Source organism: Lineus longissimus, chromosome 10 (assembly GCF_910592395.1).
Source record: "Lineus longissimus chromosome 10, tnLinLong1.2, whole genome shotgun sequence".
NCBI classification, from domain to species: domain Eukaryota; kingdom Metazoa; phylum Nemertea; class Pilidiophora; order Heteronemertea; family Lineidae; genus Lineus; species Lineus longissimus.
The window spans coordinates 9,191,940-9,205,349 of record NC_088317.1 but is presented as its reverse complement, the minus strand read 5'-3'; the positions used below and the strand labels follow the sequence as shown (position 1 = coordinate 9,205,349).

The window sequence follows — 13,410 nt, the reverse complement described above, 5'->3', positions numbered from 1 at the left end:
TGACTCGCTCTACCAAAACTAGGCGCTTGTCGCATCTGAACTTGACAGGTTGATACAGACTTGTTGTTCATTTCCCTATTGTTGACCTTTTGTGAAATCTATTACAAACTGATTTGGTCACATTCAACAAAAGGTCTACAATAGGGAAATGAACAACAAGTCCGTATCAACCTGTCAAGTTCAGATGCGACAAGCGCCTAGTTTTGGTAGAGCTGGTCACATATACTACTCATTTTGTCTGACATAATTTCGCAGGAAATTGAAGTTTGTTTACCATGAAGAATTTACGGGAAAGTTGACATTCACTTTCTTGAGAACAGGGCAAGTTCACACTTGTCCGCCTTAACCAACGATCATCACGTTTGACACATATGAAGTTTTGACATGTTTCCAATCGAAGTATGTCCCACTCGCAACAAGTGCCAGCTCGTCAGCCGGGCAGTGATTGGTCAGTATGTGTGATGTCAATTAGTAAACATCGAGCACATGGCTAATTTAAGTTTTTACACGTAGTGATTTTGGGAATTTCTCTCAAATACATCATTGATATTCTATTGAAACCAGGCGAGGCCGTCAGTTGAGAATTAATTAAGCAAGATAAATGGCTATGTGAACAAATGGTGTGGTGGGTCGGCCTGTGCCGGTTAGTACACTCTAATATATCAAGTGTTGCAGCCAACTTTATAAATGTTGTATCCAACACTTTATAAGAGGCTTGAGAGTGACAACACTTCAAAGTGTTGAATTCATCATATGCAAAGTGTTAAATTCCTAACTTGTATGAAGTGTTGAATCTGCCTTATGAAGGGTTGAATCCAACTGAATGAAATGTTGCAATGTGACTGATAATAAGTGGTGGAATTTTAACACTGAAGGAAGTGTTTGAATCCAACTTAATATCAGGAGTTAGCTTTGGGTTCCAGAATTATTAAATCTAAAATCAATTGGAACTCATTTTAACAGCATTCAAGTATCCTTTTTGTAGGTATTTTGAATGCATTCTAGAATGATTTCCAATTGTTTAATTTCAATGATTCTGGAACTCAAACCGGAAATGGACATGTAGGCCAAACTGCAATGGTCCAGAAGCTTCTTCATGTTATATTACGACTATATACAGTAAAAACATTGATTAGCACTCGCGATTTTACCTATTATTTGCCGTTAAATCAATAATTGAGAATCAAGAATCGAGAATCTTCAATGGCGGACAGTTGCAGATGACGCTATGCCAGACTGCGCACGCACCCAATGTGCGGGAATTTCAACTTCTTCATTGTGAGTTCTGATTTGATGAAAGTGTTGAAACCCAACATTATCAACTTGTTGAAACAATATTTTATTGTAGGTAGATTCCAACACCATAACATGTTGGAATCATATTTCCAATATTTAAAGAGTTGTAAACTCTTCAACGCTATTTCTAAATGTTGAAATCTAACACTTGAGTTTTTTGAGTGTATCGTTTCGTCGCGTCGTACAGTATTCAGAAAATACTCAGGCAAGAGCGAATCGTAATTCAATTTCTATCGGCTCGTACTATATATCTAACAGACAGTGCTGTGGATTTTTTCGAGTCGAGTGCTAGTTTTCTTTGGACCATACCACAAAAATTAATTGCACGGTATGCGCGCGCAGTACGATTCATTTGCGGATCGTCAACGGTTCGTACTCGGACCGATCAGCTTAAAAATGATATTTAGTTTTGGTACTAGATGTACACTCAGCCCAAGCAGGTGCATCATTGTAAAAAACTACTTTTGAATATATCTCATGAATGCTGCTAGCTAAGGTTATGAACTTTTTTACGTTGGACACTTCTCATGAGACTACATCTTACTATTCCATTTTTTATTTCACCTACTTTTCAAGGCCACAGAAGTCAAATTGCATACATTGACCAATTTTGGTTTCCGAGCATTTCTCCATGAATACTGATGCTCGGATTTTAATCATTGAGTTTTATGATAGTCTTGTAATGCCATTGTGTTCTTGGCACTTTTGCTCATGTTGTCATCAGCCGAATGGGTCTCGAGATCTTACAAACTACTTTCAGCAATATTTCATGAAATTTTGTGCATAGTTGACTAAGCCCACTTCACTATCATGTCCCCTTTAATTTCCAACGATCAAAGAATGGAAACAAGTGAATTGAGTGAAATATATTTTACCTGAACATCCTAACAATGGAAGTATTATCTAGAAGTGTACTTCCCTTTTTCAGTGTCAAGTAGGAGTACTACCCCTAGGGACTGGGAACGATCTTGCCAGGGTACTAGGCTGGGGCAGCGTCTTCGATGATGAGACACAGATACAGATAATCCTCGAAAAAATGGAACATGCTCAGATTAAGATGCTGGACCGATGGAGCATCATGACATATGAAGGGACGATGCCACCGCCAAGAAAACTTTCTCAACAGTTTGATCCAATCTCAGTATATGAGGATTCAGTTGCAGCTCATCTTTCCAAAATCTTACACTCTGATGACCACTCTGTGGTCATTTCATCTGCAAGGTATGACTTTATCACCCCACAAAGAAAAGTACAATATTATGAAAATTTACGAAGCAACACCGTTCAGTCGGTTGAATTGCGGATTCGGGTCAACAAACAGGTGTTTCAATAAGTGTACCAGCACTGTTATATCATCTTCTTCTATTTCTGAATTTGTTCATTTTGTTGATTGTGTGCCACTACAGCTTAGGAGCAGTTAGGAATACTGACTTAATGAGGCCCTCGGCAGCCAGGGTGTATGAGCCTTATCTGGCTACCACTTGAATGGTGTTCTTACCTGACCTGTTATCGGAAGAAACTCACTCAGGAAAAACCTGCTTACGGCATTAGCACCAGCATCAGTGGCACAGTGGATGAGCGTTGGCCTCATGATCGAGAGGTTGTTTGTTTGACTGTGACCATTCCAAGTTTATTCTGCAGCTTTCTCCAAAATATTATTTCAGAGTTTTATGTGAAACAGTGAAAGATTTTGTTGCAAAAGTTGGCACAGCCCACGAAAGAGTTGACTTTGATGAGGAGGACGAGGATGATGACAATGATGAAGAGGATAACTCAATATCAAGAAAGGTGCGTGCTTTGAGAAAGGGTCGCTGCATTTTTAAGCCTGTTAAGACGACATTGAAAGAAATAATAAGTTTTTGATTGTCCAATTGAATATCATTCATGAGAATAAGAATTTGAGAATAAGACTTGAGAATAAGACCCAACCTTGATAGAGGTCAGTTTAGCAGGGCCAACCAAGTCGAAACTCCGATAGCGGTATCAATGCTTATTGGAGGTATAGGTCAATAGTGCCAATAGGCACTTCCCCCGAATCGAAACTCTGGTAGCCACCGGCATTGTTAGGAAGACCGAATAGAAACTTTGTTAGGCTACCAATGTCGTCACAGATAGGCGCCGGTGTGACAGCGGATATAGTTCCCCTGGAGTCATAGTCCGGTAGCATTGTATTTGATCAATTAAGCAGCATGATCTATTGTACCGCTAACCCTAACCAAAACATTTAGCAATGCGGGCTATTGTTACACGGACTATCAGCCCTAGTACTACTATCCCTTGCACACCGGTAAGCCGTTTCACTATAGTTGGTCGGGACCTCCTTTAGCGCACTGTTAGTAGTATGTAGATCACTTCTAAGCAGCATGTGGCGTGTTGAAGGTGATGTGGCGATGGACGTCATTGAGGGACATGACCATGGGTATCTTTTATGCCACTGAGATTTCTTGTAGAGACACCTACATCAGTAACTTGCTGAAGTGTATCGGCGTATATAGCGTCTTTATACTTCTGCGTTATTTTGGCCGAGTGTTTGGCCGTCATCTTTGCATTATTACGGCTTAACGGCCTCCCAATAATACGTTTTTCGGCCTCCGAATAATCAACAACACGGTTTCGTTTAGGCTTGTCCATGGCGCAGACTGTCACAAACTGGGCAGAACGGGTGAAAGTTTCGGCACTATACCATAGCTTACCGCGCAATCCGTGCCCTCATATTTTCCCAGATCCACAACATACAAAGGAATTGAAATAGACCTTGTAGTGATGGATATTTATATACCAACCTTGGTCCAAGGAAAGGGCCTAACGCACGTGGTAAAGTGGTTACCGATAGCCTACCAGTGGCATGGACTACTGGCGCGCTAACAGCGTTTGGATTGAAAGTGCCTATTGTAATTTGGCCTATTCCTCCGAAAGGCATTGATACCGCTATCGGAGTTTCGATTCGGTCGGCCCTGGTTTATAGCATAACAGCCCTCCCCATTGCAGGAAACTCTTCATAAACTCTATGCCTTTGAATGTGTACCAATAGTATTTGTCTGAGCATTTGGAATATTCGCTACCATGCATGTTGTTGTTAAAGATGGGGGTAATCTCTATGTTCCCTGGGTTATTTGTTTCTCGGGTTCTATGTTCCTCGGGTTCAATGTTCCTCTAATACGATGAAGGACCAAATTTATGGTTTGAGAAGAGTATCAGCTATGGAAAATTACAGGGATGATTTTTGTCCCCTGTCGCTCAACAGAGGGATTCTAGGACATTTGCCCCCAGGACACTTGCCAGCCGGACCTTTGCCCCAGAATTTTGCCTCCCAGACGTTTAACCCCCGGACATTTGCCAGCCTAGGACATCTGCCAGCCTAGGACATCTGCCCCTGGACATTTACCCCCCTGACGTTCGCCACCCGAAACTTTTGAAAATTAAAAATTACTGCATCATCATGATACATGAATATTAATCACGGAAATTTACAACAGCGTGTAAATTGAAAATTGATTATCCTCAAGTCTAAACACTAAGGTATTCTGCTCGTGGGAGGATGGGAACGCCAACCTTTGGTTGGCAGTCAAACACCACGCGACAGCCCTAATTTCTCCCTGTGCTGGGTGCCAAAGTCCGTCCATCAAGAAGTCAACCCGTTAGGAGATACAGGTGATGCCTGGTAGTAGTCGTCATGAGTCCAACTATGGCCATTAATTGTTCGGAGATTCCAAGTCAATATGATACACGGCAATTTAACCGACCGAAAGAACAACTTGACGCTGTGAGTTCTTATTAACAAGGGCTTTATTAACTAAATTGAGCATATACACAGGCAGTGCCCTATGATTCAAAGGGCCATAGACACGAGCCGTCCTCATGCATAGTGATGTAATTTTCACTACTAAGCAGCCTATTCCATAGTCTATTACTGTATTACGCAACGCATTTACACATTCACCCCCCCCCGCCCGAGTTGTTGTTAAATTTTTCTTCGTGTCTCAGCTACAGATGATCTTAGACTACGTCGCAACACAATGCCATTGTCTTTAGGCTCGGTCTACGGTTGATGTCTACCATCTGTCCCTCGAACCAATTGCGTAACCAATGCTAATTTCCAGTGAGATATTGCGACATTATCATCATGAACTAAAACATTGTCATTAACCCTAATGACGTCTTCAGCAGCACTATGTTTTTGCACTTTTACTAAAGTCAACATTTGTTTGTATGTTATGAAGACTAGGCCAAGGGTTTTGCAGATTAATGATTTCATGACACCATACGCCACCCAACCAGGGGCTCTGTACTGGTATGTAATTGAACTGAACGCACTTCTGCATAAAGCGATCCTGGGTGCGTATTCATGAAGCCTTCATAGAATTGTTAGTAACGAACAATCTACGAGGCCCTAAGTAAAGGTGGATTCATACTCCGATGCACGACCATCGCCAACGTCGAACGCAGCGTCCTGCGTCGGTCGCCTATGCCATCGCACGATTTTGTAGGCGTCGTATCGCGTGACTATGAATGCTCACGCGATTATACCATTCTGCCAGGTCAAAATGGAGGAGGAGGACGCACTGCTTATTTTAAATGTCCAGGCAATGGCTGTCCTCTACAGGATGCGAAGGAAACGCCACCGACGAGATATGTATGTGAGGGAGATATTCGCTTGGCGGTGGGAACAAGGGGACTTTAACAATCTAGTCCGCGAGATGGAACTCGGTGACCACACCTACTTTTTCAAGTATCTGCGCCTTACCCCACCATTGCTAGAAGAGCTGCTCCAGCTTGTAGGCCCATCGCTTCAGCACCATACACCCACAGGACACCCATAGACCCAAAGCAACGTCTTGTTCTTACTTTGAGGTAAGTTACTTTTCAATAACCGATTAAATTAATTTATTTCGTGCATCCTTATTTTCCTCTGAAGAATCACATTTTATAGGTAATATAATAATGTCCACCTTCTTTTATTTCAGGTATCTCGCCTCTGGGGATTCACAGCAATCAATCGTGTTTGCCCATCGTATGGGACTGTCAACCGTCTGCATTATTGTGCGGGAGACCTGCAATGCCATTTGGACAGTTCTGGGGGGTAGGTTTGTCGCAGCTCCATCAACTGATAAATGGAAGGAAATTGCTTCGGACTTTTTCCGCTTTTGGAATTTCCCGAACTGTGTTGGGAGCATTGAAGGAAAACATGTGGTCATGCAGGCCCCCGTCAATGCAGGGTCAGTTTTTACAACTACAAAGGAACACACAGCATAGTACTTATGGCTGTTTGTGATGCGAAATACAAATTCACGCTATTTGACGTAGGAGCACCCGGACGCAACAGTGACGGAGGTGTATTGGCAAATTCAGCATTCGGCAAAGTTCTTGAACATGGAGAATTGAATTTCCCCCTTCAGGCTTACATACCAGGGACAAATCGAGAAGTCCCGCACATGCTTGTTGGAGATGAAGAGTTTCCTTTGCGCACCGGTCTGATGCGCCCATTCCCCGGACGAAACCTACCCCAGGATCAACTCATCTTCAATTATCGTCTTTCCCGGGCTCGAAGAATAATTGAAAATGCGTTTGGAATACTGGCTGCCCGATGGCGAATCTTCCGAAAGCCTATCATTTCTAAACCGGAGCATGTTGTTGGTATAGTGAAAGCTACACTTTGTCTCCACGACTTTCTACGAGAGACCGATCGGGCAAAACAACCTGCAGCGCAGTAATGTCCACCAGGCTTTGTTGACCAGGAGGATGAACAACACAACATAACAGAGGGAGTGTGGAGGAAAGAAATAGGCGAGGGCTCTGCTCTTAACCCCATCGGTCGCGTTGGTGCTAATAATTACGATATAAATGCTGCAGAGGTTAGGAACAATCTCAAAGACTACTTCACCAGTGAAGAAGGAGCCCTGCCCTGGCAACTAAACCACGTACAGAGGGGTTCACAGCCTGATTGATAGAATGAATATTGATAACGAACTTGATCATCGTGTAATAAGATATATCTTCAACAATTTATCAATGAATACATGTAGACTTGACAGATTAGGCAAATGATCAATTGATCTGATTGATACATGTAGCAATGTCTTCTGAATTTAAACCATAGTTTCACATGCCGGTATCAATACTTATACGGCTGATAATCTTGGAGACCAGGAAATGATACAACGTTATTAGATGTCAGTTCGATGTACGTATGGGGTGAACTTCCGGAGAACGAATCATCAGCTTGCGACTTGACACCATCTTGGAGCGCTGTTGTCTGTTCTCCAAATTCTGCATCAAACATCATCTGCTCCACCTTAACTCTCATCAATGCTCTCTGGCGTGATGTCAGCTTCTGCATGCGCATACCGATTGATTCAGCCCATACCATTGTTTCATCTCTGTTTGGACGTTTGATGTTACCAATCGCATCGGAAGATTTCTTTAGCACAGAAAGGATTTCACTATCTACAGAATCTCTATCCGTTCTTTTACGTTTAGATGTAGATGGAAAGGACGAAACAGACGTTTCAGCTGACTGGTCCTGCTGTTCAATGGGTTCCTCAAAAAGGTTCCATACGCCTCCGTTCAGTACTTTGGTCGTCTGCAACATCTTCCACGATGGCGCTTGCACCTGTGTCCGTACAGGTTGTTGTGGGTTTGAAGTTGCCATCAGTGGTGAAAAATAAATTGTCGTCATTTAGAAAGGAAATAGCTGTACCTTCGGCTCGAATTCAAATCACCAGTTTCTGAAATTTCCTACACCCTCCCCGCATAACCAATGAACACCCCAGTATGCTAATTCAATGCAACACCTGTTCAATTGCTACCCAGTGCGGGAATAAATAGTAGCTAACTTTACGGATAAGTTTGTTCATGAAAGAGCAGCTCAAACCGTGCATAAATCTAAAATGGTACATACCTTCCACTTCTTATGAATGGTGCAAGAAATGACATCAAAACATAGTATTTCCACTTCGGTTTAAACGATGCTGCAGACCCACTCTTCATGTTAGATACTTCTCGTTTCTTTTTTAGGTAGACATCTCGTAGACCTTTGAAACTCTTTGCAGCCCAGTTGCCTGGAAAGAATTGAAATATAATTATGAAGAATGTTAATTATTACTGAGTTCACAGAGATCTTGGCCTGTCTACTGCAGCGTCAAGTTTGGTCCAATTGCATCGTGTCTCTATACATGTCTTATCAGTGATTGCATTGCATTACCAGAAATTTTAGGAATAACCCACTGCGCATGCGCTAATTACCCTGTTGGTTTCCCACTGGTTCCCCACTGAACGCTAATAGGAAAATTCCTTAACTCAGGCACTAAATTTAAATTTCAAGGCGCTGTGGCCAATGTACGTCACTTGCTGTTCTTAAAGGCATTCCACGAATAATACAACAAAAATTAACTTGATTGGTGAACATTTTTTCATGTCCTCGGACAGTTAAAGAGCTTCCTTCAGTATTTTAATGAAATGTGTTTGAAATCTAGCAAAATTCGCGTCAGTGGGCAACTTCCCCTGCTCATAATGGGGGAGGGGGGGGGGCAATAAATCACTGCAAACTCGCGTGAGTACCATCGTCCTGTGGGGCATTGTGATTATCATTCTATAAGATTACAGTGTGACTGACTGAATGACGGGACTTGGGGGCTATACTTCAATAGGCCCCCTTTGTTAAAAACTACATTTCCATTATTGAGGCGGCCAAACTATTAGTCCCATGTCTCATACAATAAATCTCCTTTCAATAGAGACACTCGTCGGGTTATATAAATCTTCACATTGTATCTAGCACCGCAAAAACACATGGGCCTACAATGAGGGTGTAAAGACTGCTAACTCAATGCATTGGTACTGGCCAATATACATGATGTATGCCACAATCGACTCAAAACGACGTAAAAAGGCAAGTCTCATAAACAAAGTGAATAAACAACAGGAAGATATTCACTGTCTTTGCCAAGAGCTGCTCCAATTGCCCGCCACGCATTTTCCTTCTTCAGGCTGTCCTTGTTGTCGGATCTGGAAATGTCATAAAGACATTTGTAACGTTTTACTTCACATATTAGTAGCTCTTTTGCGTCCGACATTTTAACTTCGTTATGTGAGGAAGCTCAAGCGTAAAACGACGTAATCAATTCCCATTCCCCATCTAGGCGCCTTTGAAAATATGCATAAACATGAGTCATTGGTCCCATGACCAGAAAAGTGATCATTCATTGGTACGACGCCGCGATCGGACGCAGAGAGTTAAAATTTGTTGAACTCTTTAATATCGCACGCCGACCGAACGCGCTTCCGGACGCCGATGGCCATCGCCGTCGCACGCGAAAGTATGAATCAACACCACAACGTCAGCGTCGAGAATTTGATCGTGCGTCGGTCGCCGGCGGTCGTGCGTTGGAGTATGAACTAGGCTTTAGACTTTTGTAACTATGTAATAAGTCATTACGTGGTATTCACAAAGCATTCTTATGCTTCTCCTAATGCCTTACTTACTTCACCTCTCGTAACGCTCACGTTGTTTTGCGCGGTTGAGCACTTTGGCCGGGGTGAGTCATTGATGTATTATGAAATACAATTGAGCATGTCGTCACTGTAATAGACCTATATACAGGGACACCACAAGCTCTATACACCATTATTTCCCGGAATTTGCAAGAAGCGTGATGGGACCGAAGAGGAGAAAAACTCTCGTCCCGCGAGATGACGAGGATGACACCATTTTTAACAGCTGTCAGCCGAAGTTTTCCCCCACCGAAGTTCTAAAGTGTGTTAGTCTTGTGGAAAAGAATTGGAGGGTTATTAATGACAAGTTTTCAGATGTGATTACATTGAAGCGAAAGCAGGATGTGTGGAGTGACATAACGCGAAGAGTGAACATCGTTGGCACAGTACTTAGAACAAACAAAAGCATTCGGCACAAGTGGGACGATATGAAATCAAAAGTCAAACAAAAGGCCGTCTATGTAAAAAAGATGTTGTCAAAAACTGGCAACGTGCCATTGGAAGATGCCATTCCTCAGCTAACGGAATTGGAGGAAAGGATTGCAGGACTCATCGGGACTGAAATGATTGAGGGAATCACTGGCGGCATAAATACAGAAGAGCCTGTCTCCGGGGACCATGACAACCACGAGGACCGCGACTTCGATTTCGAAACGCGGATATCAGAACAAGTAAGTTGTTGGCAACCAGTGTTCAAAGACACGTTTCAAAGATGGCCGAGTCTAGAGAATGATTTAGTACCCCCATGGCAAGAAAAAAGTGACTGGCATAACGCATACTTCTTTTTGCCACGGGTAAAACTGGTATGCCATGTCGAAAATGGTAAATAAATCTCCCGAACTGCATCATACAAAAATCTCGAGTGAGGACCCCTACCCCTCCCCCAACCACTACAACCTGATATTGTAACGATGTTGATTCGATAATATGGCCCAACTGTTGACTACACATGGCTGTTTCGATCGAATGTAACAAACCCTCCTATCTTTGATATCACTTTCAACCACTAAATTGAATTTACAGGAACTTCGAAACGAAATAGATACCATTGCCTCCCTAGACATTGCCGTCTACGATGAAGACGTCCGTTCTCCTTCTCCACCACCAAGGAATCGTGTGCGACCACATAAGGGTCCCGTCTCCTGATCGTTTATGGAGTCCATGGGAGATTCTCCTCTTCCAGCAAAGATGTCCGCTCATGTAGATTTGCAGAAATCACTGACTGTAAGTAGTGTTTACTTCACCCATGTTAAAGACTGATTGCTCAATTTTATCCCTTAAATATTGGTGATATTGTATTTTAAGCGCTAAATAATTAGCTTTATAATCATAAAAGCCTATAAACTAATGCATGAAGCAAACAATTTGTATTTTTTGCATGTAATCAGTCACAATGGATCTTATTTTTCAGGCTGCTCGAAATAAGAGAGCTTCATGTACCATGACACGCCGTGATGATGTCAACTCCGATGAAGCCGTCCGTTCTCCTACTCCACCACCACAACGCTGCAGCTTGCAATCTTCAAAGCGTGGTTCTTCTGTCCTAGAAAGAACGTCATCTGTACTTTACTGTCGGGATCACCAAAGGTAAGACAGAAAAAAATTACTAATTTAGCGGGATGGCCCAAGAAGTGGTGTTTGTGCATCTACGTATTTAAGGAAGGGGGAAGTGTTCTAATTTCACATCTCCCTTTCCCCCAAATTACTCGGCTAGAACAGGAAACGTACCGACCGACAGACAGACGAACGCTGCAGTTGACAGAACATCCCACACCCCAAAAAGTTTGAGTGGTCAAGAAATGAACTACATAAGAATTTTACTATTAAGATTAACATGATTTTAATTTCGTCAACATTTCAGACAAATCGTCGAGTTGTAGCGCTATTCATCACTCATCCTGTCGATGACATCTCGGATGGTGACGTTCCTTCAGCTTCATATTCTTCTTTCCGGCGATCAGGAAAGGCTGGTTCATCCATGGGATCTGCAGCAGAAAGGAAACTTTCCTATGCGGCTGAAGTAGTCGTGGTAGAGAAGGAGCGGGTAGAAGTTGAGAAGAAGCAACTTGATGTTGAAGAAAGAAGGCTTCACCTGGAAGAAACAAAAGTTGATATCTTTAAAAAGGCTGTGCATCTTTTGGATTTACTAGTCACGAAAGCCAGTGAATCGGAGGATATTGGTCCAAAACTGATGGAACACAGATCTAGACAGGGCAAAGGAGAGTGATTCCTTCATGGTAAACTTGTTAACACTGCCGAAATATTACGGACAATTGTGCCTGGGTTCTACATCTGCCCTAGGTGACTGAGTTGTAGCCTACTACAAGTGTAACCTACTCTGCGAGATATGTAATTGCTTATCATAGTTTTTTTCTTCAAAACAATCATGTGTTATGGTAGATATCATAGTTTATTTCTTCAAAACATTCATGTGTTATGGTGGATCTACATAATTTTGTTGTTTATCCGTTGTTCTGGCCAAACACACATATTTCTCCCAAGCAGTAATTGGTGATGGTTCGGTTGTTTATTTGGCAATAAAATAAGTAAAAAATACGTACATATTCTTAAAATATTGATCTATGATTCTTGTCCTTGCGTCCACGCCCGTCTCGTTGTCTGCGAAACCAATTAGAGGGTTTTTGTCGACATCGGGATTGTCCACGTTGGCGGGTGGATTACGAGGAACGGGAAGTCCATGGTTTTCACATGTTATGTAACACGGCAGTCGCAATGATAATTGAGCAACACTTTTCGGGTCGAAATTGGAGGGTTCCACCTGAAAAAATAGCAAACATTTGGAATACATGTGTAAGTATATAATTCCATTGTTTAAGCGACTGGTCCTAGATGCAATCTCCGGAATTGCATAATATGATAATGAGTGTACATTATTCAGGGGCTTACCTTCTACGTGTAAGCACCTCCATCTGTTTTTCCATCTTCCGAATGTTCGTTCAATGATGCTTCGAATTCGCCGGTGGTGAACGTTATATCAACTATCTGCAGCATCTTCTGGGTGGGATACAGGGGTCATTAGGTAGGGTCTGAGAGGATAGGCACTGTCAACTAGCAGGTATCCACCATCATCCAGTAGTCCACGTTTCATCTTCGCCTTTAAGCTGCAGTTACACCAGATAAACGCATCGTGTGTGGCACCTGGCCAACGGGCAACGATATTAGTGAATTTCAAGTCATGCGAACAGACTCCTTGCACATTTATGGCATCTCGCTGTTTCTTGCATACATAAGACGCCTCGTTTACGGAGGGACAGTTAATTGGAATAAGTGAACATCTATACAGCCAAAGACATTCGGAATCCGATGGCGTTCAGAGTAGAAACCCTCTTTCTCACGCTCTTGCTCGGCAGCCGTTCGAGGAAACACTATAAACTGCTGTGCTTTAGCTTCTAAAGCAGAGGAAACTCTGGTCACAATCCTTGATATGGTAGGTTGACTCAAGCCACTAGCCATGCAAGTTGAAAACTGCCGGTAGCAAAAAATCTGAGTGCAACACAGACCTGGGGCCTTATTCATGAAGCCTTCGTAAAATTGTTACTAATAACGATTTACGTGGCTCGTAGTAAGACTTTAGTAACTGCCAAGTAAGACACTACGTCTTAT

At 42.5% G+C, this 13,410-nt stretch overlaps 2 protein-coding genes across 3 annotated transcripts in view; both read left to right on the top strand.

Moving 5' to 3' along the window:
- LOC135494968 (diacylglycerol kinase delta-like) overlaps positions 1-13,410 on the top strand; it is a 782,762-nt gene that overhangs the window by 452,611 nt on the left and 316,741 nt on the right. For both annotated transcript variants that reach the window (XM_064783336.1, XM_064783337.1), the window contains 2 exons: positions 2,225-2,517; positions 2,961-3,084. In XM_064783336.1, the coding sequence (XP_064639406.1) occupies positions 2,225-2,517; positions 2,961-3,084 (417 nt within the window). The remainder of the gene's footprint in view (positions 1-2,224; positions 2,518-2,960; positions 3,085-13,410) is intronic.
- Positions 8,797-12,222, top strand: LOC135494970 (nuclear apoptosis-inducing factor 1-like). The gene is made up of 4 exons (XM_064783340.1): positions 8,797-10,457; positions 10,810-11,010; positions 11,198-11,373; positions 11,648-12,222. The coding sequence occupies exons 1-2, from the start codon at positions 9,948-9,950 to the stop codon at positions 10,930-10,932; spliced, it is 633 nt and encodes a 210-aa protein (XP_064639410.1). The 5' UTR covers positions 8,797-9,947; the 3' UTR covers positions 10,933-11,010; positions 11,198-11,373; positions 11,648-12,222.